Source organism: Melanostigma gelatinosum (assembly GCF_949748355.1).
Source record: "Melanostigma gelatinosum genome assembly, chromosome: 18".
Taxonomy (NCBI): domain Eukaryota; kingdom Metazoa; phylum Chordata; class Actinopteri; order Perciformes; family Zoarcidae; genus Melanostigma; species Melanostigma gelatinosum.
In genome coordinates this window covers 16,346,135-16,369,885 of record NC_136651.1, presented here as the reverse complement: position 1 = coordinate 16,369,885, position 23,751 = coordinate 16,346,135, and the positions used below count along the sequence as shown (strand labels likewise).

At 41.2% G+C, this 23,751-nt stretch overlaps 1 protein-coding gene across 1 annotated transcript; it reads left to right on the top strand.

Moving 5' to 3' along the window:
• Window positions 1–14,189: 14,189 nt before the first annotated feature.
• Window positions 14,190–21,590, top strand: LOC306792610 (bile salt-activated lipase-like; the record flags this gene model as incomplete). The annotated part of the gene is made up of 11 exons (XM_079289856.1): window positions 14,190–14,255; window positions 15,723–15,870; window positions 16,123–16,242; window positions 16,326–16,523; window positions 16,651–16,781; window positions 16,929–17,036; window positions 17,159–17,273; window positions 17,933–18,119; window positions 18,260–18,460; window positions 21,073–21,282; window positions 21,407–21,590. The coding sequence occupies 11 exons, from the start codon at window positions 14,190–14,192 to the stop codon at window positions 21,588–21,590; spliced, it is 1,668 nt and encodes a 555-aa protein (XP_079145982.1).
• Window positions 21,591–23,751: the final 2,161 nt, after the last annotated feature.

The following is a 23,751-nucleotide window of genomic DNA, read 5'->3' as shown; positions in this document are numbered from 1 at the left end:
CCATCTCAGAATAACAACCTGTGCACCCGCATTGTGGTCCCATAGATCTGAAGTATCAAATATTGCGTCCATGAAAAAATGAATTGATCACAAACACAATTTACATTTCCTGAGTTTTATTTTGTGTTGACCTCTTTAAATTCACAACAGGCTATGTACAGTAGTGCTCACCCAATTCACTTTGCATGTATGGAACCTTTTGGCTTTGTTTGTTTTTTGTTGGGGTTTTGGATGATAACAGAAGCTATTAGCCTTCTACTGAATACAATGTTGGTGTTGATCTTAATGTACAAGCCGTTAATTGTTGTGCAGAAGTGTGCGTTAACTTCATAATAAAAAATAAAATCAAAACAGACTAAAAATATGGATCTGTTGCTATTCAGGCTGCAGTGCCAATTTGCTACCAGTTTATCTGCGTTAGCTAGAGAAGGGGCTCTCAAAGTGTTTGGGGCCAGGGGCCCCTTGCAGGGGAGAACATTTCCAAGGACCCCCTCTTAATTGTAACACTGATTAGGCATACATGATATGAAACAATCCTTTATTAGTTCCACAGCTGGGAAATTTGCAATGTTATCAAAAGGGTTAAACCTTTAAACAGACGGGGATTTTATCCAAACTGTCATGATCTCAACTGCCACGGATCCAACTCACTACATGGTGAGTGTGGGGGTCAATTTAAGGTGGAAAGTACTTGCTGTTCAATGTATTTTCCATGACGTAAACCATGAAAGTTCATTGCACTGCTCCTCAGAAGGGTGTTGCTTTGCCGTAGCTGAACAGAAATATTTAAACATTTCCAAGGCCCCCTTCTTAATTGTAACACTGATTAGGCATACGCTTACCACCATTTGTACTCTTGGATTCCATTGGAACTATGTGTACTCTAAAACTTTTCCACCTTAATACTTCAGACCTATTTCATGGTGATAAACAGAAACACATTTCAATTTGAATCATGTTACATGAGATGAAATAATCCTTTATTAGTTCCACAACCTTTAAGCAGAGCGTTATCAAAAGGGTTAAACCTTTAAACAGACGGGATTTTATCCAAACTGTCATGATCTCAACAGTCTGAAGTTGACTTTCAGTAAGTGCTTCAGCTTACAAAGAAATTATTGATATGTTTCACAATCATATCAGAGTTGCTATTGGTCTAAAGCTAACATAGGCGGGAGTAATGGACACAATATTGTTTTATTGGCACAAATGGTCCCCATCTGTAGATATGCAGATTTTTAATGATACAGCACAGTTTTATTATTATAGCTAACTATTTTGCGGACTGCCACGGACCCAACTCACTACATGGTGAGTGTGCGGTTCAATTTTAGGTGGAGTACTTGCTGTTCAATGTATTTTCCATGACGTAAACCAGTGTGGCTGGCCAATAGAGGGCAATGGGGCCTGGCCCCACCTTGAGCCACACAAAAAAAAATTGAATAACAATAATTATAATAATAAATGATACAAATTGTCAATATTTTTGTTTTAGAACTGTGGAATGTACCCAGTAATATGTGTAAAATGTGATATCTGCGCAAAATATATGTTTTTCCTGCTCGTCCTCTCCGCCTGTGTGCACGACACATCTCAGAATGCGCAGCTCGGGGGGCAAAATCGTTTTTGCCCAAAAGAGGCGGGTCTATGAAGCAGTTTAGCCAATTGCTGATTAAAGATATAAATGAGTGACATACAATTGAGCCAATCAGCGCCCTCAAATAGATTCAGTGTGGGGCCAAAACGATTTTGCCCCCCTAGCTGCGCGTTCTCGTCAGGAGAAGTCTCTACAGGCGCCCGCGCCAGCGCGAGCACTCCTCCTCCAAGACCCGTTTGAGAGGAGAACTTTGGCGGAGATTCTGCAGCCAAAGAGCTGATATCAGATCAGCCTGACCTCACAATCAGACAGCAGACTCGCGGGAAAGGGAAGCAGTACATGCGAAGCTTCTGTACTAGCTGTACACCAGACAGGTTTGGCTAGCTGGATGACGTCATGCTAATAACATATTTAGGACAGATCCAGCACGGACAGTTACGGGAGTGAGGGATGAGGAGGTAAGGAAACATGAGAACACCAGGACACACATGGGGTACTTCTCAAGTCTCTTAAGTGTCGTTTCCTCGCTCCTCGATCCTCGCTTGAACCAGAACTTGTTTCTGCGCCGCCATATTGACGGCCGTCCCAAAGCTCTAATGTAGCTCGGAGGAGCGAGGATCGAGGATGGAGGAGGGACCTCGGAGGAGCCATGAGCGAGGAACCACGAGAACAGACTTCCAGGAAGTCTTTTAACGGCCGACACGCCCCCTCGTTGTTCATCAGTTATGTGATTGGACGCTGCAGCTGATCGGACTGACTGACTGACTGGAGTTTCATACCAGAGTGAAGACGGATCACAGAATAAACTCCAGTTTACTTTATATTTGATTAGGTTTCTGATTCACCATCTGGTTTAAATAAATGTTCATTGTAGTCTGAACAACAAAACGACCACAAACAACTTTCTTCATTTGTTAGAAAGATTTGTGTTTTCACAATCTGATATTTCCCTCAATAACTTTTATTATGGACACAATTAAAGTCAGAGAGAGCTGGAGAGATGAAACACTTTTTACATCATTCCTGAGTGTTTGATGAGTTTTATTATTTCAAAACGTACAGACGCAAATAATTCATAAATAAGACGATCGCATTCCGCCGGTAGAAATGGATCCTGTGCTTATAAACAGAACACAGGACACAGTTTGTTAACAGTACAGAGAGAAACACCTCTACAGTGGTGATTACTGTGTGTCTTCATTAGTTATTCGTCTCATTAGTTACTATTATTAAGCACAGTGATCAAGTGAACAGACACAAACTTATCAAAAGTCTCTCCAGCTGTTAAAGCCGACTGACAGCTGATCCAGCTGTGATCATCAGCACCGTCATCAGTAACAGACGTCGCTTCATGGGACGCAACTGAGGAAAGGACGTCTCATGTATTTTAAAACATATTTCCTCGTTCCTCTCTCCTTGCATGGTTTCCTCCACGCATCCCTGGTGGGAGGGACTAAGACGCAAGGAAAGGACGCAAGTGACGGAAACGGGGATGCAGTTAAGCGACTTGAGAATTACCCATGGAGAACTCTGTCAAGCTACATATTCGGCAAAGTGAACATCTTTTATTCTACATAGCTGTCCTCATCTGCTTAACTTGGTCATGGAGGCATCAACGTTTAATAGAGATGGTAAATTAACAGTGAAAACTCATCAAAGCTTAATTTAACATCAGTATTCATAATTACACTTCATGTTTACTTCTCCTGATCTTTACCTCCTATAACAAGGTCCATAGGGGCATCTCAATAAATGAACATGTTATATTATATTAGATAAGTGTTATTTACTGATTTTTGGAATAAATGTTAAATATTTAACTGCAAAGTAGTAATGCATGTTTGATACTTAAAATTTTTTTTGCATTAAATCACACTGGGATGTTTGCTGAAATTGATAGGATGGCCCGACTTAGAAAATGTTCCACCAGCCGCCACTGACGTAAACCATGAAAGTTCAGTGCACTGCTCCTCAGAGGGGTGTTGCTTTGCAGTAACTGAAGAGAAATATTTAAAACTGGAAAATCTTTGTTGAAATAGATTCCAAAGCTGAAATCTATATTGTTCAGAATCAGAATCAGAATCAGCTTTATTGGCCATGTATGCGTACGCATACATGGAATTTGTCTCCGGTTTCCACTCCGCTCTCAGTGTACAAACACCATTTTACAACAAACAAGAAAAAATATATAAAGAATAAAAAAGGGCAGCAAAAAAGTAGAACAGATGTAGGTATAAACATTTAACAGCTACATACACTATAAGTACAAATATATTTCCCAAAAAAAACAATATATATATATATATATATATATATATATATATATATATATATATATATATATATATATATATATATATATATATATATATATATATACACACACACACATGAACATAAACCTATAAACAATGGCAATGGAAATTGAGGTGATAGTGCAAGTGGTGGTAATAGTGCAAACGGAGGTAGTAGTGCAGTATGATTTATCTATTGTTCATCAGAGTAACGGCCAGTGGAAAGAAGCTGTTCCTGTGTCTGGTGGTTTTGGCGTACAGGGCCCTGTAGCGCCTACCAGAGGGGAGGAGTTGGAACAGCTTGTGTCCAAGGTGTGAGGGGTCTGCAGTGATCTTTCCAGCCCGTTTCCTGACTCTGGAGGTGACCAAGTCCAGGATGCACAGCAGGCTGGAACCAATGATCCTCTCCGCAGACCTGACAAGCCGTTGCAGTCTGTTTCTGTCCTGTTTGGTTGCCGATCCAAACCACACAGTGATGGAGGAACAGAGAACAGACTGGATGATGGCTGAGTAAAACAGAATCAGCTCCTGAGGCAGGTTGAACTTCCTGACCTGGCGCAAGAAGTGCAACCTCTGCTGGGCCTGTTTCCTGATGGTGTTGATGTTGGGAGCCCACTTCAGGTCCCGGGAGATTGTGGATACCAGAACCTTGAAGGTCTCCACAGCAGAGTGTTGTTGAGTATGGTGAGGGGGGCAGTGTTGGGGGGCTCCTCCTGAAGTCCACTGTCATCTCCACAGTTTTGAGCTTGTTTAGATTTGTGAATTGACAACATTGCTTTAGACTGTGGTGAATGCTCCAATCAAATTAGTATTTTGTTGTACAAGTGTTCATTTTGTTTCCACTCCCCGTGCTTTTGTAGAGTGACTACATTCTGCTCTCTGCTTTAACGAAAATAATGAAGTCCCAATTAAATCACCAATGAAATGTTTTTTGTCCAGACTCCAAGAACTACCAGATACTTCAGGATCCGCTGTAGCACCAAGCACGGTAAGAGCCTCAGGCTTTTACGGAAGAGAATTCAATCAAATGTATCATCGACTGACTTAATTTGGGTTTTCCATTTTTGGCATGGAAGGTAAAGAATATGAAGTGGCGTGCCGATTCAGTGATTGTTTTTAGTCTTAATTGAAAATTCAAGCCCTGTCTGCCTGACACTGACTGTTGGTTCCTCTGTCTTCCTACTTTTAGGGTATTCATTGTCTGACATACCAGTAAAAGCCAAGAGGAGTGCCCTGAACTACAGTCTGCCTATCATATTCAACAAAGCAGGTGAGTCTGTGAATTTATTCTGATGGAACTCACGTTAAGTGTCAGGATCCAGGATCCCTGTCTGACCTGTTCGGTGTTACCTCTGTTTCCCCTGATCTCCTCTCCTCAGGTGTCCTGTCATTCCCCCGTTTGTTATTGTGTGCCATGTGCTCTGTGTTTGTCCTCTGCCTCCAGACGCCTCCCATGGCCACACCCTTGATTGTGCACAGCTGAGGACACTCCAGCCGATCACCTCCTGCAGCCTGACACACCAGACTCAGGGCCCACTAATGAGTCCCCTGTCACTACATAAGCTCTGGTCCTGCAGTCTGGGGTTGTCAGGTCGTACTGTCTTTCACCCGCTTCAACTCCTTATCGTCTTCTGCCTCGTCAGTCCGTCCGGTTACCAGTCTGGTCACATAAGTCTGAACACCGATTCAGTGAAGATCGTTACATGTTTGTTTTCTGTTCTTTCAGTTTTGAGTGCGGTCGAGTTTCCCTCCCGACTCCGGAGGCTACCTGTCCCGGCCTCGGTTGAGCTTCCCTCCCGACTCCGGTGGAGATTATAGGAGTGACTTTAATTTGCTGGACAGTTAGTCTTTGTATTTTGTTGGCTCATTCTGTGACTCCTCCTGCACCGTTAAAATAAAGTCTTGGCTTGAGTAAACCTGCTGTGTGCGTGCGTTTGGGTCCACTAACTACACTACCACATAACATTAAGGAGCTTCAGGTGATTTCTCTCTAATGTCCATCAGGGGGCGACTCTCTGGTTGTATAAATGTCTATGACAAAATGTCTCACTTAATTTATTACCTCAGTAAACATGATTTGCTGAGGTAATAAATCGAGTGAAAATCAAGACTTTGCTTGACAAGTCTAGTTTAAAGTCTTCTTAAATACAGCATGATGTTCAACTCGTACATTTTGCTCCCATTTAGAGTCAAATAGACAACAAAGCAGGGTATGCTTTAGGGCGGGGCTACCTTGTGATTGATTGGTTGCTGTCAGAGTCATATACGGAGTCTCTACAACACACTTTATAGGTGATGACCTTCCTACTCTCGTATACTGTGTCCCTGTTACATGTTGTATGTTGCTGGTGGTGATGATTCATCAGCTGGATGAGCCACACCTGAGCCGGTGTGGCTCTGACAATAGTCTATGGACACATTTTTATAAATCCTGCTTGAATTTTTTTCATACCGGTTTTAATTTCCCGTGTGATTTGAATTTTTCACACAGTCATACCGGTGCATAGCCGAAACAACTGCTGTCACTCTTCCACAGGCAGCTAAATATATTGTTCGCAGTTAAGGGCGCTGCGGTCGGAGCTAGTTGTCTTAACTGTATTGAGAGGGACCCCTAGTCATGGTTATAACTTTATAACCATTATTAACCCACAACTTACGCTCTTTAACAGTTTGACAAATAAACAATTTGTAACACTAATGATTGTACATTTATAAAATTTCACTGCCAAACTGCATGCTGGGTACAGCTCGCTAGCCCGCTAGCACAACAGTCTGCTAACAGCTGGAAGAGGCTCCGTTGCTACGGTAACATCACATTAAAGAACAGAACAGAGCGATGCAGGATGAACAAAGACAGACCGGAGATGTCTGTGCACAAGAGAGGAGCTGGGTCTGCTGTTTGGAAGTGTTTTGGTTTTAAAAAATCCGACGTTTGCGAGTTTGTCGAGCCACTGTTGTTGCTGCTGGTGGTAACACAAGCAACTTACTCCATCACCTCAGCAGAAAACATGTGTTGGAATACCAAGAGTGTGATGACTGCTGTCGGATTCGAGGCAGTCAACCAGTAACGTTAACGCCAGTGAAACGGTGACGCCAAAGGGTCACACATCGCTTGAAGAGGCATTTGCTCGAGGCAGCATATGACAAGAAAAGCAAGCAGTGGAGCTACATTACGAACACAATAACGATCCAGCTATGCAAGGACATGGTTCCGCTACAGACAGTCGAGGAAGACGTGTTCAGAGCAATGATTAAAACAGTGGATTCAAGGTACGTCTTACAGGGCGACAATACTTCAGCCAAACTGCTATCCCAACATTATACCAACAAACGAGCACACCCTCTAGTAAGAAAAGCCTTTATACATGACATTAAAATGTTTTTATATTCTATGTACTGCTGACAGTAGAGTAAGCCACTATGAACCTATATAAAAACACAGTCAAGGGGAGAAAATAATACCGTGATATACCGTGAAACCGGCAGAATCTTAAAAAATACCGTAATGCACAAGTTAGGTCATACCACCCAGCACTAGGCTGACTTTGTAATTGTCTTCATGCGGCTGTTGAAATTCAGAGTCCATAGCTACACCTAGATTTCTGTCTTGGTCTCTGGTTTTCAACATTGTCGATCTAAGCAGAGCGCTGACTTCTAATTGTTCCTCCTTGGCTTCAAAACAACTACCTCACTTTTGTCTTTGTCAGTTTTGCTCAGACTGGATAATAGTTCTTGGTGATATGGTTATGTAACATTGTGTGCCAACTGCATAATAATTTTGTTGTTTTTCCAAAGTTTCTCTGAACCACCTGAGGTTCCCGGTGAGCCTGGAAAGGATAATGAGCCTGGAAAGGTAAGTCTAAAGAACAGGAGGCTTGATCCGGAGTGGAGGAACCAGTTTACAGCTGGTGGGGCAACAAGGCCCCTGGACCTCCAGGCATTCCGGTAAGTCCACCTAAACCCCCTCAGGGACCCGGTGTGCCTGTAAAGGTAAGTCTAAAGAACAGGAGGATTGATCCTGAGTGGAGGAACCAGTTTTACAGCTGGTGGGGCAACAAGGCCCCTGGACCTCCAGGCATTCAGGTAAGTCCACCTAAACCCCCTCAGGGACCCAGTGAACCTGTAAAAGTAAGTCCACCTAAACCCTCTCAGGGACCCAGTGTGCCTGTAAAGTTAAGTCAACCTAAACCCCCTGGACCCGGTGTGTACACTGCAAACCTGCCGCAGCAGACCGGCGAAATACAACTGGGGAGGCTCGACTGTCACTGGTGTCCATGAATCGAGAAGGACTTCTTACTGGAACCGAAACGTACTGGGATTAAACTCTTTAAGTTTCGGTAAGTGACAAACTGCGTTTGTTTTTTAAAATAGTAACGTTACGACTGTTCATTTGTCTATCATGTCGTTTTTATGAATAATATTTGAATGGCTCGTGCTCTTGTGTGGTGGAATGTGTGGATCTGCTGCAGGTTTGCTGGATTGATGCTTCATAATGAGGTTATTAGGAGGTAATTGTTGGAATGATGTTAAGCATTCCAACTATTCTTCGAATCTTCATTGTTGGAATGCTGTTAAGCATTCCAACTATTGTTATCCTGTTTCTTTATTGTTGGAATGCTGTTAAGCAAATGTTGAGAAAACCCTGAACTATTGCCACATAATTTAGCTTTTTGATATATTTTATACTTTTTGAGCTGCAGCAATTTAACTTTTATGATTTTTCAGCCCTTTTCTGACTTTATAATGGGTGTGTATTGCGCTGCTTAGAGTGAAGAGCAGCTTGAGATTCTTGTGAAAAAAACATTTGTATTTTGCCACTGTGTCCACAATCTTCACTCTTCATGCATAATTTCTGGATTTAGAAGTAGCTAATATTGTCCTTGTCATAGAAGAATTACTGTGGAATCCCACAGATTTCCACATTTGACACGGAAGCCGTTAATTGAGAGGAAAACCAACTTTCTGCTCCATAGAGACCAATGTTAAATTTTGCTTCAAAAACATCTTCCACAGAACACGGTACCCCATTTCTAGATCGCCAGTTAAGCCAAATTTCTTACACTACAGACACAATTTTTACAGGATCTGTTCTTCAACTCATCCTTCCCCTCAATTATTAATATCGGAGCAATAGGAGCTACGGTTATGGGAGTTTTGAGGATTTGTTTGAGAGGTGTTTCCCTGTTTTATCTCCATGAAATGGCTTCAGGCACACAGGTGTTTGCGATTGAGCCAATTAGTGATGTTGATAAACACACAGACTCAAAGACACACGTGCACATACACTCCTCTCCCTCTCTCTCTCTGTGTCTCTCATACAGTCATTCAGGTCTTAGGGATCTTTAGAGGTCTTTCCCCCCTCCTCCACCCCCCCCCCCCCCCACACACACGCCATTTTAAAATAAAAGCCCCACAGAATGAATCCTAACTGAAATGCTTGTGATGAGCCTGTCATTTAATAACCGGTTTGTGTTTATCTAACATTATGATTCTGTCTCCTCTCCCCTTCTCCCCCACACCCCACACCCCATTTCAAAATAAAAGCCCCAGAGAGTGAATTCTAACTGAACTGCTTGTGATGAAGCCTGTCATTTAATAACCTCTGTTTATGTGTCAAACATGATGATTATGTCTCCTCTCCCCCTCCCTCCCCCACCCAGTCCCACCCTTTCAAAATAAAAGCCTCATGGATTAACTGTATTTAAACGTTTCGCTCAAAATTAGGCTTTTTTTGTTGAAATAATGAATGCTCTTACTAATACTGCGACAACTACTGCTACTGCTAATATTTCTAGTATTACCACTACTACTACAACTTTTGCTGTTGCTACTATTACAACTACTGCTACTGCTATTACTGCTACCATAAATATTATTACTACCACTACTGCTATTACTACCACTACCACTACTATTATTACTGATACCACAACTGCTAATACTGCTATTCCTGCTACTACCAGTACTAATAACCAGTACTAATACGACTACAGCTATTAGTACGACTGCTGATACGACTACTTCTACTACTTCTAATTACAAATACTTCGACGACAACTTCTACTACTACTGCTACTACAAATATCACTACTGCTACAACTAGTACTTATTCAAATGCTACTCATACTTATACTGCGAATAATACTTCTACTACTACTACAACAAATATCACTACTGCTGGAATTCTTTTAAGCTACAGAAACCGTTCGAATATCAAAATGTTCAGCTCTTTCAGGAGAGGGGTGATATAACTTCATATTTGTAATCTTTCAACTTTTTGAATTATTCAGCTTTTTGCAATTTTTTTTAAATTGGATATCTATTTTCAGCAATGTTTTTGAGATTCATTTCAGCTTTCAGCATTCCAACGCATTTTCAGCAGGAAATGCATTTTCTAGTTCAACTTCTTCTATTTCTTCCGTCCCACCTCTTCTTCTCCTTCATTTTTTAAGCTACAGAAACTGTTCAACTATCAAAATGTTCAGCTCTTTAATGACATGTATGCTATATCTTTTCATATTCCTAATCTTTAAACTTTTTGAATTATTAAGCTTTATGCAATTTTTATTTTTAATGGGATTTCAATGGAGAAAATATTCAAATCCTCTTAAACTTGTTCAACTTTCAAATCCTTCAACTTCCTCATATTTTCAGCTACAGACACCATTTTAACTTTAAAATGTTGAGGAAATCCTGAGCCAATCACTGATTAAAGAAATAAATGAGTGACTTACAATTTAGCCAATCAGCGCCCTAAAAAAGACTTCCGGGAGGGCCATTATCATCTGGCCCACGGCTGCGAGTGCCCGTGTCTCTCGCGTCTAGTTCTCATCTCGTGTGTTCTCGCAACCCAGCTGGACGACGGTCACCGGCTTGCGGTAAAGAAACACAACGAGGAGGTGGATAAAAACCGGCACATTTTATCAAAAATAATTGATTGTGTCAAGTTTTGTGGGGCTTTTGAGTTGGCTTTGCGTGGGCATGACAAGACTGACTCCTCTGACAACCCTGGCGTGTTCAAGGGACTGGTGGATTTTGTTGCGTCCCTCGACAGTGTGCTGGAGGAGCACCTGGAGACAGCCAGCGTTTTTAAAGGGACGTCGAAGACTGTACAAAATGAGCTGTTGGACTGCATGCTGTCGGTTGTAAGGGATTACATTCTGGAGGAAGTAAAGAACGCTGATTTTATCGCCATTCAAGCAGACTAGACGACGGACATTTCCACCCACTCGATGCTAACGGTAACGTACAAGAGCGTTTTAATGCTCTGGCTATGCTCTCCATGGAGAAGGAACTTGTCAGGGACATGCCTGACTTCAATAAGAAGGTCATTGAGAGGTTTGCCACTCAGAAGAGCAAAGTTCCTTTACAAATAACTGTCATAAAAACATGCAGGTTTCCTCACCGCACTGATTGGGTTTCTCCAACAAACTAGGTTCATATGGGCATCTTAAAATATACTTGTTCTATTAGACTATATATGATATTTATATTTTATTATAATATATTCATGATATTTATATTGTATATTTATGATTATATGGTATTTATATGTCATATTATGCTGAATATTATTATTATATGACATATATATATATATTAATATACTGAATTGTATGAATAAGATGTCCTTATTATGTCAGTGTTGGAATAAATGATAACAATGTAACTGCAAAGTACTAATGCGTTTTTGATACCTTTTTTTTGCATTGAATTATACTATTTGCTGAAATTGATTGGATGGCCCTACCCAAAAAAAAATCCACCAGCCGCCACTGTCCGAGCCCATAAACCATGTAAGGAAAATACCCAGCGCATGCCCTCATTCAAGGGCCCTTCATGGACACGTGCTGATCACACATTCACTGCTAACAGGTGCACCGATAAAGCACTTTCCTCTTACCATAGACACAACATGGCCAGGGCAAGACTTTGTAACAACTGAACACTGTGTTTAAAAGCGTTATTTTCTCTCCACCCAGCGTTGCCAGAATTCCCCAAGAGACGCAGACGCGTAGGCCAAAATTCCAAATTCTCAGGGAGAGATCATGCGGATGAAGAGGAGCAGGACGACGAGAACAAGGACGATGAAGACGAAGATGAGGAGGATGAGTTTGAGCCGTCGGAGGGCAGCGAAAACGAGATGGAGACGGAAATTCTGGATTACATGTAACTAATCACGGCCAGTTGGATTACATTGATCCTAAATGTGTTCGTGTTGAACTCGTTTCTGTAAAAGGTGTTGTGTTTGAATTATCTTTTTGACTTAAATAAATATAAATAATAAATAAATAAAAATAAATATTTGGAAGTATAGTTTTAGTGGTTTGTGTAAGAACTGTATATTCTTTGTAATTATGTTTTTGATACACTACACTGGACTATGTCACGGATACCAGTCAACATGCAGTTGTGTTTTAAAACCTCCAAATAGCATTTAAAATCATGACACACGAGATGCACAATATTGTCGAAGTAAATACCTTGTAAATACCATGTGGCGGTCACATCCTGTACATACTATGGATCCTTTATTTAACGGTCATACGAAGTTATTATTCTAAGACAGACTGAGATAAAAGGGAAACACATTGACAAGTGAGGAAACCAATGAGCATTGCAGTAAAAACCCATACAGCATAGTTAACTAAAAGTGCTACAAACTACCACTAATCTATTCCCATGTTTCCATCTCGTGATGAAGGTTTTAGAGTTCAGCTCTGCTGCGTTAGGAAAAGCGTCCTACATGAAACAAGAAAAATTGGATTGGCTGCAGCTGTGTGACTTTGAGTCCAGTTGGACAGCTGTGTCAACTCAGCAGAGGTTACCTTCCTGATACACAATGGAAAACGTTTGAAATGGCCATTTTTAGCCAGCAATTATTTTGAAGTCCCCCACTACCCATCTCGGTAACACTTTATAATAACTACACACTACGAAGCATTAGTTAAGTATCAGTAAACACTTAATTCATCATTTATAAAGCATTGTTCCTACATTAATAATTCATTGGTATGTAGTTCATAACAGTTGTTTGTTTTATTCTTGATTAATAAGCCTGTCTATTGTGTTTCATCATTGTGTTTTCATACTTTATAAATGATGGATTCCCCATTTGTAAATGATAAGTATTATATTTGTTACAAATCAATTATTAAGGAGTTGTAGATGATTAATAACATCATTTATAAAGTGTTAGTAAATGATGAATAACTTATTTAGATGTACATTATTCATGCATTTATATATATAATGGTTAGGGCCTATGTTAATACATGCTTTATGAACGCAAATTAATACTGCAATTCATGATTAATTCATGATTTTCTCACCTTACCTGTATTGTCCCGCTTAGTTTAAAGCGCCTGTCTCTTTAAGCCCCCCACCCGAAAAAGCCCAGTCTGGTTTGCAAGAAAAATATGGTGCGCCTTTGCACAAGGAGGGTTAAAAAAGGAGATATCACGCGTCATATCATTGGGGTAAAAATCTATTAGCAATCATAAGTAAAATATTCTAATGAGCGTATGAACAGGGGAACCACATCTAAATGGCTTGTTGAATCGCATGTTTCCACAAAAAAACTGACTGCGTTGTCTGATTTCACAGTTTGTTGGTTAGTATGCATTCCACATACCCAAATGTACAGCGTGTGTGCAAGGACTGACCAAATGATGTCTCCCCTTTAAACGACTCAAAACTTGTGGCCAAGATTCAAACCGACTTCTTTACCTTTGTCGAGGGGAAACTTTCAACCGAGTCAAATGGCTTTATCAAAGCACAAGAGAAGGATGCCCCCTTTCTTCCTCCCTTTTTATTTGCCATTACTATTGGACAAGAGAGCATTAAAGGACAGGACGGGGTTGGTCCACTGCCATGGCCAGTCCTTACACAACTTCTCAGTCAGGTTGCATGTTGCTAGTTGTGGGGTGAAGGTGGTGAAAATAGTTCTTCATGTGCGATAAGAAAAGAACGGTTCAATGACATATGTCACTGTTTATTCACGTTTACCTCCACTAACCACTGAAAACCACATGTTTACAAGTTGGCCTACATCTTTATTTGATCACTACATATGTTAGTTTGATTCAGCCAGAGAGGTTTTAAAATGTTAGAGGTAGTCCATATAAAGTATTTCAGGAAAGTGATGTGGACACAAGGTGATTAAATATATCACGTGTTATGTAACAGTGGGAAAAACAGGCCCACTGACTGCCCACTGGTCAGATGTTGTTCGGGGGAGGGGTCTCTCCTTTTGTATAAGTCTGGCCGACCATCAACCTGCTTGTCTCAGTTTAATGATGATGGTGAAGCTGGGGATTTTGGTAGCTTTTGCCGCGTTTCTGGAGACGGTCTCTGCGACCTCCGTAAGTGTGTTTTTCTAGTGTATCGAGTGTAGTGGTTCTCAACTGGTCTGGCTGCGGGACCCACCATCACCCCTTAAAATAATGACAAGCCGTGACCCAAATTTTCAACTTCTCAAATGTAGTTAATGAAAAGATGGTGCAGTTTGAACCTGAGCCGAAGATGTCCTCTGCAGTCGTCGTAGTAGGGAGCTCTCTTGTGCAGAGAAATTGTTCCCGTCAGTCCCCGTCCACACGTTTCACGTTGACGAGTAAAACTGCTTTATTTGTGATGTAGATTCTTACTAATGTGATGTAGATTCGTCGATTTGTAATGCTAAGACACCACTTGCCTTAATTCGAGCTGTGGTCTGTTGTTTGATGTCATCCGACATGTCTTCAATTTGTCTACTCATAGTGTCATTTGACAGAGGTATAGTTTTCAGTTCATCCGCTGCTGATTGATGTAACACGTCCATGTCCACGGCTGCAGGTAAGTGAGACACTTTTGTGACGTCCTCCGGTCTTGAAGTCATCTTCGAAAATAATCCACAGGTTTATCTTTGAGAGAAGGGTGTTTTGTTTCCAAATATTCAGTTTTGACGGCTTCGTGCTTTCTTGTGCCAGAACCTCGCTGCACAAAACTCACTGAGGCTTTTGCCCTCTTTTGTCCTCAATGTAAGAAAATCCATATGTCATGTAGTCGGTGTCGTACTTGCGTTTCGCTCAATTAGCACATGAAAAAAAACTTTCCTGAAATTTAGCTTCTATTCTGAAGAAAGTATAATTATTTGTTCATTTTTCAACCATCAAACACTGATAGATTATATTACATTGGGAAAAGAAAGTCTTCATACGTTTTTGTCACGAGATATTTCTAACCTAGTTATTTGTAATTAGCATTTTTTAAATTGCTGTGTGACACAATTAATTGAATTTAAAATATATATATATATATATATATATATATATATATATGTTAGGGGTGTAACGATACGCGTATTCGTATTGAACCGTTCGGTACAAGGCTCACGTTTTATTTATTTTTTTAAACCTTTATTTAACCAGGTAGTCCCATTGAGATTAAAAATTTCTTTTGCAAGATGTAAGCAAGATGTAAGTAACAATACTACATAACATTAAGGAGCAGTTTTAGTTTTTTATGCTTATGTGTTGCTAAGAATGTTGCTAAGAATTTTGTGAACCGTTACACCCCTAATATATATATATATATATATATATATATATACATATATACATATATATATATTTAAACATATTTAATGTAAGATTAAATATGTTTAAATATATATATATATATATATATATACATATATGTATTCAAACATATTTAATCTTTTTTACAAATCATGCCAAAATACTGATAACTAAACTGATAATTTTAATCTAAATGGGGCATACCACACGTGATTTGGTGTAGTTACGTGTGAAAAGCTAAAGTAAATGAAGGTGTTTGTGTTACTTCTGTAGCTCGGTGTGGTGTACACAGATGGAGGTATGGTGCAGGGCGAGAACATTCGTCTTGGGTTCAGCCGTCACATGGACGTCTTCAGGGGGATTCCCTTCGCTGACATGCCTGGAAGGTTTGAGAAACCAAAACGTCACCCGGGCTGGGACGGTGGGTTGACTGACCGGACTTCTCACACACTGGACTTCACACCAATAACTCACCTGATAAATTCACACCACAAAGATATGTGTGCTCCTTCAGCAATCATAGCCGGAACTCCCGGCAGCCAATTCTGCCACTCTTTCTCTTTTACCTCCAATGTATTGGAAAATGTTTTCTCTTCTAGCTGTCGGGGTAGATGAGCCTAAACTGTTGATGTATGCCTTACCCTGCTCTTACACCGTATGTGTCTCTCGTCAGGTGTTCTGAAGGCCACCGAGTACAGGAAAAGATGCATTCAGCTGAACCTCATCATGACCGATACCAGAGGCAGTGAGGACTGTCTTTACCTGAACATCTGGGTTCCTCACGGCCGCTCAGGTAAAGACTGAGAGAAGTCCACAGGGTGTCATCCATATAAGATCCACACGACTACTGGCTCACATTTTCTCTCTCTCTTCTAGTGTCATCTGGTCTGCCCACTATGGTCTGGCTCTACGGGGGAGGCTTCATTGTCGGAGGCTCGATGGGTGCCAACTTCCTGGACAACTATCTGTACAGCGGGCAGGAGATTGCAGACCGAGGAAATGTTATTGTGGTGACGCTGGGATACCGCGTGGGCACCATGGGCTTCCTGAGCACCGGAGAATCTGACTTACCAGGTAGGAGCCGGTTTCTTTTCTTACTCATATGACAGAATTAGAAGACGTTGGCTTTCCCGCCAATTTTATGTATTGCACCATTAAAATCAAAGTTCCTTGATTGAGAGAAAAATGTGATTCTCGACAGGAAACTATGGTCTGTGGGACCAGCAGGCCGCCATCGCCTGGGTGAACAGGAACATCCGCTCGTTCGGAGGAGACCCCGACAACATCACCGTCTTTGGAGAGTCTGCAGGCGGAGTTAGTGTCAGCTTCCAGGTGAGAAGCTTCTTTCTTTTAAATTCTGGATGTAGATAGATGATGGATTTGAAATTAAAATTAAATTCACAGTTTGTAAATTTGAATCTAACTTTGTTCAAAAAATAACCAAAAACATTCTGAAATATGTCTTATGACTGCCCACAGACTCTCACTCCCCACAACAAAGGACTGTTCAAGAGAGCCATCTCCCAGAGCGGCGTAGCCACTTGCTCGTGGGCGATCAACAGGAACCCCCGCAGGTTCGCTGAGGAGGTGCACAACGGCTACTCTTGACTTGTTTAAATTTTTGCTGTGCAACACTTTTGTGGAATGGTTAGCGCGGTATGAGTTCAGGGCCGGTAGACAACTCAAGCAAATTTAAACCCTCTCCCCAGGTTGCTCTGAAGGTCGGCTGCCCCACCGATCAGACTATGGCTTCCTGTTTGAAGATGACTGATCCTGCACTGCTTACGATGGCTGGCTCTCTCAGTCTTTCCAGCTCACCCGATAGTAAGGACTGCACTCCATACAGTCTACTCGACATTTTCACTTTAGACACCTCATTGCTTTGTATCACAACAATGGAGACATTAAAAAGTCAGCCCCCTTCTTCTGCAATGGTATAATGGCACTCCACCGGAGAAACTGCACACTGCATATTTATTGTAAATTTAGCTTGATGCGTCCAACTCATAATGCTCATATAACAGTAATAAATGGCAATAATTAACATTTTCTTGTAATCCATTTCAAATGTGCTCTAAATTTGAACGGGAACTTTGCCCCAACACACCGAGCAGACCTCCAACGGCTAGTGGCCTAACGTCTTCTAAAATGTGCACTTATACACACAGCAAAGACTACACCCAATGGCTAACTGACCACCAACATGCGGGTAAATTCTACAGTGCACGCCAGTGTGAAATTTCGAAAGCTGCCCGTACTGTGCTGGCTGTTTCACACCACGAATATCTTTTATTCAAACTAGCAATTTTGAGATGTCGATTGGTGCTTCCATTCCTTTCATATCAAGAGTTTAGGTTTATAAACGTATTTGAAGCATAACAACAGCAGATCTAGCAAATTGGAAATTAGAAATTCCAGTTATGTATAAGGCCTACAGTTAGAGCTGTATATGGTAGGTCTCTCATTGTATCTGCCTCTGTCAGACCCCCTTCTCTTCAACCTGATCCTGTCTCCTGTGATCGACGGCGACTTCGTGCCGGATGAGCCTTCCAACTTGTTCCACAATGCGGCTGAGATCGACCTCATCGCTGGAATCAACGACATGGACGGACACGTCTTCACTGGCTTAGATGTTCCTACAATCAACTCCCCCCTGGTGGACACCCCTATGTGAGTTTAAGACATTTGTTCACCGTGTGAAACATTGACAATTCTACAACAGGTCTACCCGAAGCAGCGTGCTGTACTTTTGTTCGTTATGGTGCTGTGGTGTATTATCAAACTTAATTTTCAAACCTTCCTGATCTCAGCGAGGACATGAAGAGGCTCCTGGCTTCGTACACTAAGAAGGGCAAGGCTGCTGCGGACCTTGCGTACTCCACATACACCTCATCCTGGGGCTCAAAGCCCAGCTGGGAGACCATCAAGAAAACTATTGTGGAAATTGGAACAGACATCATCTTCCTGGTTCCTACTCAGGCCGCCCTCTACCTTCATGCTGCCAACGCCACGTGAGGATAAGATCTCGCTATACAGACGTCGCTGTCAGTTTATTGATAAGCCCTTTTGTTCAATCAATCAATTGTTCAATCAGCCGTTTTGTATAATCACCTGGAACAGTAGCCCAGAACGGACAAACCAAACACTGGCTGTAGAGAGGGCCTTTCACATTCATACGTTACCTGAAGGATGAGTTATAAACAAACAGGACTTTTGTCCAGGACTCCGCTGTTTGTGTCCCGTTGAGTTAATGTTAACCACGCTCTTTTCCTAAACCTTAACTGAATTGTTTTGTTGCCTGTACCTAACTTCCTGTGAAGACAGAAGTTTATTTTGAAAAGACTCTATGCATGTAGTGAGTGGAAACTGTCGCTCGAGGGGTACCTAGAGCGTCATAGTTTGAAGCGTAGGGCCAATGACAAAGTGTCCGTATTTGATGATTTGGGAGGGAGAATGTGTTGGAAAAGGAGGGCTGAGTAGAGGAGTATTCCGTTGGTTGCAATCTGCAACCTAGACGCCACTGAATCCTACACACTGGACCTTTAATAGAAAAAGGTTTTTTATTTTATACATTTATTCAGCAGTTTAACTCTTCAGCATAATATGGTGACATTTAATCATGGTTTTATTATTTTTATTAGGTTGCATGATTTAAATACAAATTTAGTTGTTATTGCCCTTTTGTTCATATAGCAGTACTTTTTAAATAAAAGTGCGCAATACACTACTTTTCAATTCATTATTAACTTTGCCATAACAATGCGAAAAATCCATGCGATTAATCGCGATTAAATATTTTAATCGTTACCCAGCACTAGTTTTTTTATGTATCAAGTAATTGATTCACTTTTAATGTACCATGGAAAAGGTTAATGATTATTCTCATAGCACAACTGTCATAAATACAAACCCTGCAGTGTTTTATATTGTAATGTCATGAGAGGTCAATATGGCCGGCTAGGGTGGGGTGGTGCAAGATAATTCATAAAAACAGGCAAAAAAAATCAAAGGTTCTCAGAATAAGATCAAGTTTTATTCTTATTCTGCTAGTTAACTCAAGGAAGTCTCTTTATCAAAAATCCAAAACAAACCAACAAAAAGCGTCCAAGCGGAGATAACAGTATTAGACAAAAACAGGAAGTGGATTGGTTGCTTAGTTTAAAAAAAATACGACAGAGTAATAAAGAGTATGGTCTTTAACAATGAAAGGTTGTATTTGATACTTAAGATCTTCCTCTATAAACTCAAACAGACACAGTTCGTGGAAAGTTTGAGAAACTGCGGGTCTTTCTCTCTCACATTACAGTCATTTAGCAGACGCTTTTATCCAAAGCGACTTACAATTTAGAGTCTATCACATTTCTACACCGTAGGCACAACTACGGGACTAATTTTGGGGTTAAGTGTCTTGCTCAAGGACACATCGACATGCGACTAGCAGAGCCGGAGCCGGGGATTGAACCGCCGACCCTCTGATTGAAAGGTGGCCCTGCTATCCCCTTAGCCACAGTCGCCCCACATCACATCAAATTTACTTTAAACTCAACACTTACACGTAAACGTTTACTAGATTATGGTCCATTAATGTGGTTAACACACGTCTCTCACTCGTTTCCTCCCTGTTGTTGTTGTCTGTTCTCACTCGTAGCTCTGAACATCATGTAACATGTCCGACTAGCTAGCTTCTAAGCTAATTTTAACATCACCGCCAATGTAGAAATGCTAACCGCGATTAGCATTTAATACAACACAAATGCTATACTAAAAGAGCGAATAGAATATATCTTCGTATATCTTTTCATGCTTCATACAGACATACTTATAGACTAAGGTCTCTCAAGGCTGCCAAACGGAAGAAGTAAAACGAAGCAGCGTGTCTTCTCATTAGAATCTAAAAACAACGAGGCAATAACTGTTGTTCTCACTCGTAGCTCTGAATAGCATCTACTGCTAACTGTGGCTTGGCCGCTCCCATAGGGCTGATGACGCCGCTGGTCACACCGCTCGCTAATCGCTCCAATAACAGCTGCTTCCTCCACAGAACTGCAGACTTTTACTGCACAACAGCTGCTAGTACAGACAACAAAGAAAACACAACCCCGGAGTTTTCAAACACCTCCAACCTCGGGGGTGTTTTCAAACTCCTTCGCTTAGGGTGCTCCAAAACTCCGGCATAGTGTGGCCGCTCAGTGTAAACGTAGCAAAACATGTGTGTTTCCAAACGTAAACAGAGTAGTGTGGAAATGGCCTTAATCAGGTGACTTAAATACCCACACCTGGGTGAGTGGCGAGGCCTTCTGGGAGCTGTAGTTGTTGACTCGGCGGCCATCTTGTGGTGTGGCTGCTGATCCTTAAAGGGGAAGTAGCACCCATCTACCACCTGGCCCCTTGTGATGCCACAATATTTAGTGGGTTCACTGCAAAAAGTAGCATCAGGCATCGGTATGGTGAGCTGCAGGGCATGAAATAACTTGCACTACTAGACATCTGTCATTATAAGTAGACTTCTGAGAACCTGCAGAAGAATTCAGCTTTTAGAGTGCTAAATTTGATCTTTATTTTTGTAGCCCTCACCTTGGTGTAGTCATTGTCACATCTCTATTCTTTTCTTGTCTCACCGAAGAACCGGTCGCACCTACTCCTACCTATTCTCTGAGCCCAACCGTCTGGGCGGCATTGCCAGGCCTTACCCCAGCTGGTTGGGAGCCGACCACGCCGATGAACTGCAGTACGTGTTTGGAAAGCCTTTCACCACACCTCTGGCGTACTGGCCTCGCTACCGTGACGTCTCTGGCTACATGATCGCCTACTGGACCAACTTCGCCAGAACTGGGTATAATTCTGCAGACACGCGTCATGGGAACTTCATGATATCAAACAAACCTAAGTCAGACACTGAAATAGAAAACTAAAACAGTCTCACTTCAGTTGCCCTTTTTCTCTGATTCTGTCCACAGGGACCCCAACAAAGGAGAGTCGAGGGTGCCCGCTACCTGGCCTAAGTTCACCAGCGATGGACACCAGTTCCTGGAGATCAATTCTAAGATGGACAAGAGCTATGTGGGACAGAAGATGAGACTGCGATATGTTCATTTCTGGACCAGCGTCCTACCCAACCTTCCCATGACCATCTCAGAATAACAACCTGTGCACCCGCATTGTGGTCCCATAGATCTGAAGTATCAAATATTGGTCCATGAAAAAATGAATTGATCACAAACACAATTTACATTTCCTGAGTTTTATTTTGTGTTGACCTCTTCAAATTCACAACAGGCTATGTACAGTAGTGCTCACCCAATTCACTTTGCATGTATGGAACCTTTTGGCTTTGTTTGTTTTTTGTTGGGGTTTTGGATGATAACAGAAGCTATTAGCCTTCTGAATACAATGTTGGTGTTGATCTTAATGTACAAGACGTTAATTGTTGTGCAGAAGTGTGCGTTAACTTCATAATAAAAAATAAAATCAAAACAGACTAAAAATATGGATCTGTTGCTATTCAGGCTGCAGTGCCAATTTACTACCAGTTTATCTGCGTTAGCTAGAGCAGGGGCTCTCAAAGTGTTTGGGGCCAGGGGCCCCTTGCAGGGGAGAACATTTCCAAGGACCCCCTCTTAATTGTAACACTGATTAGGCATACGCTTACCACCATTTGTACTCTTGGATTCCATTGGAACTATGTGTACTCTAAAACTTTTCCACCTTAATACTTCAGACCTATTTCATGGTGATAAACAGAAACACATTTCAATTTGAATCATGTTACATGAGATGAAACAATCCTTTATTAGTTCCACAGCTGGGAAATTTGCAATGTTATCAAAAGGGTTAAACCTTTAAACAGACGGGGATTTTATCCAAACTGTCATGATCTCAACTGCCACGGATCCAACTCACTACATGGTGAGTGTGGGGGTCAATTTAAGGTGGAAAGTACTTGCTGTTCAATGTATTTTCCATGACGTAAACCATGAAAGTTCAGTGCACTGCTCCTCAGAAGGGTGTTGCTTTGCCGTAGCTGAACAGAAATATTTAAACATTTCCAAGGACCCCTTCTTAATTGTAACACTGATTAGGCATATGCTTACCACCATTTGTACTCTTGGATTCCATTGGAACTATGTGTACTCTAAAACTTTTCCACCTTAATACTTCAGACCTATTTCATGGTGATAAACAGAAACACATTTCAATTTGAATCATGTTACATGAGATGAAATAATCCTTTATTAGTTCCACAACCTTTAAGCAGAGCATTATCAAAAGGGTTAAACCTTTAAACAGACGGGATTTTATCCAAACTGTCATGATCTCAACAGTCTGAAGTTGACTTTCAGTAAGTGCTTCAGCTTACAAAGAAATTATTGATATGTTTCACAATCATATCAGTTTCTCTAAAGCTAACATAGGCAGGAGTAATTGACACAATATTGTTTTATTGGCGCAAATGTTCCCCATCTGTAGATATGCAGATTTTTTATGATACAGCACAGTTTTATTATTATAGCTAACTATTTTGCTGACCCAGTGTCAGACTGCCACGGACCCAACTTTGAGAATCCCTGAGCTAGCATACAGTGAGCCTAATTGAGGCAAGTTTACATATGATGACAGTTGTTTAAGGCAATGTGCTTAGTAAATGTCAGTTGGAGACGAGGAGCCATAATAGATTGAGGCAGAGGAGAGAATTTCTCCGATGCAGATTGGGAGCTGTCTTTTAGAAATCTGTTGTCTTTCTGCATCAAGACACGGAGGAGCTGGATCAATTTCAGACAAGGCTCTTCAGCAGTCCCAGCTCTAGACTGCTTTCAATGCAATAAGATATGATTAGTCCAAAAAATGTTCAGCTGTACAGTCAGCATGACATTATATTTCCCAGCACCGTATTCTTCAAGGAACAGACAGGTTGTTGTGTTTGGCAGGATTTAATGAAGGAAAATACGAAATTTATTGTAAAACTGAAAAAGAGCACAAAACACAAAAGGTAATATCTCCAGTACATCAGTGGATGAAAGATTACTCACCGTTTTGCACTTTTACAAATGTGCAAAATATAGTTAAGTACTTATGCCTCTCATCATCTCTAGTATGAGTAAAAAATACTGAATTCAAATAGATTTTTCAACAACAGCACTTTACTTGTGGGGCTATTTCTGTGGTTTTATCTTATCAAACTGTGTTTATTTGCCAGTTGTCGGAGAAAAATTAATTCTATGAAATCTGTCAACCGTGTTTGCATGGAAAGCATATTCTTTCAAATGTCCACAGTCCATATCCAGCTGGCTGACTAAACATTGAC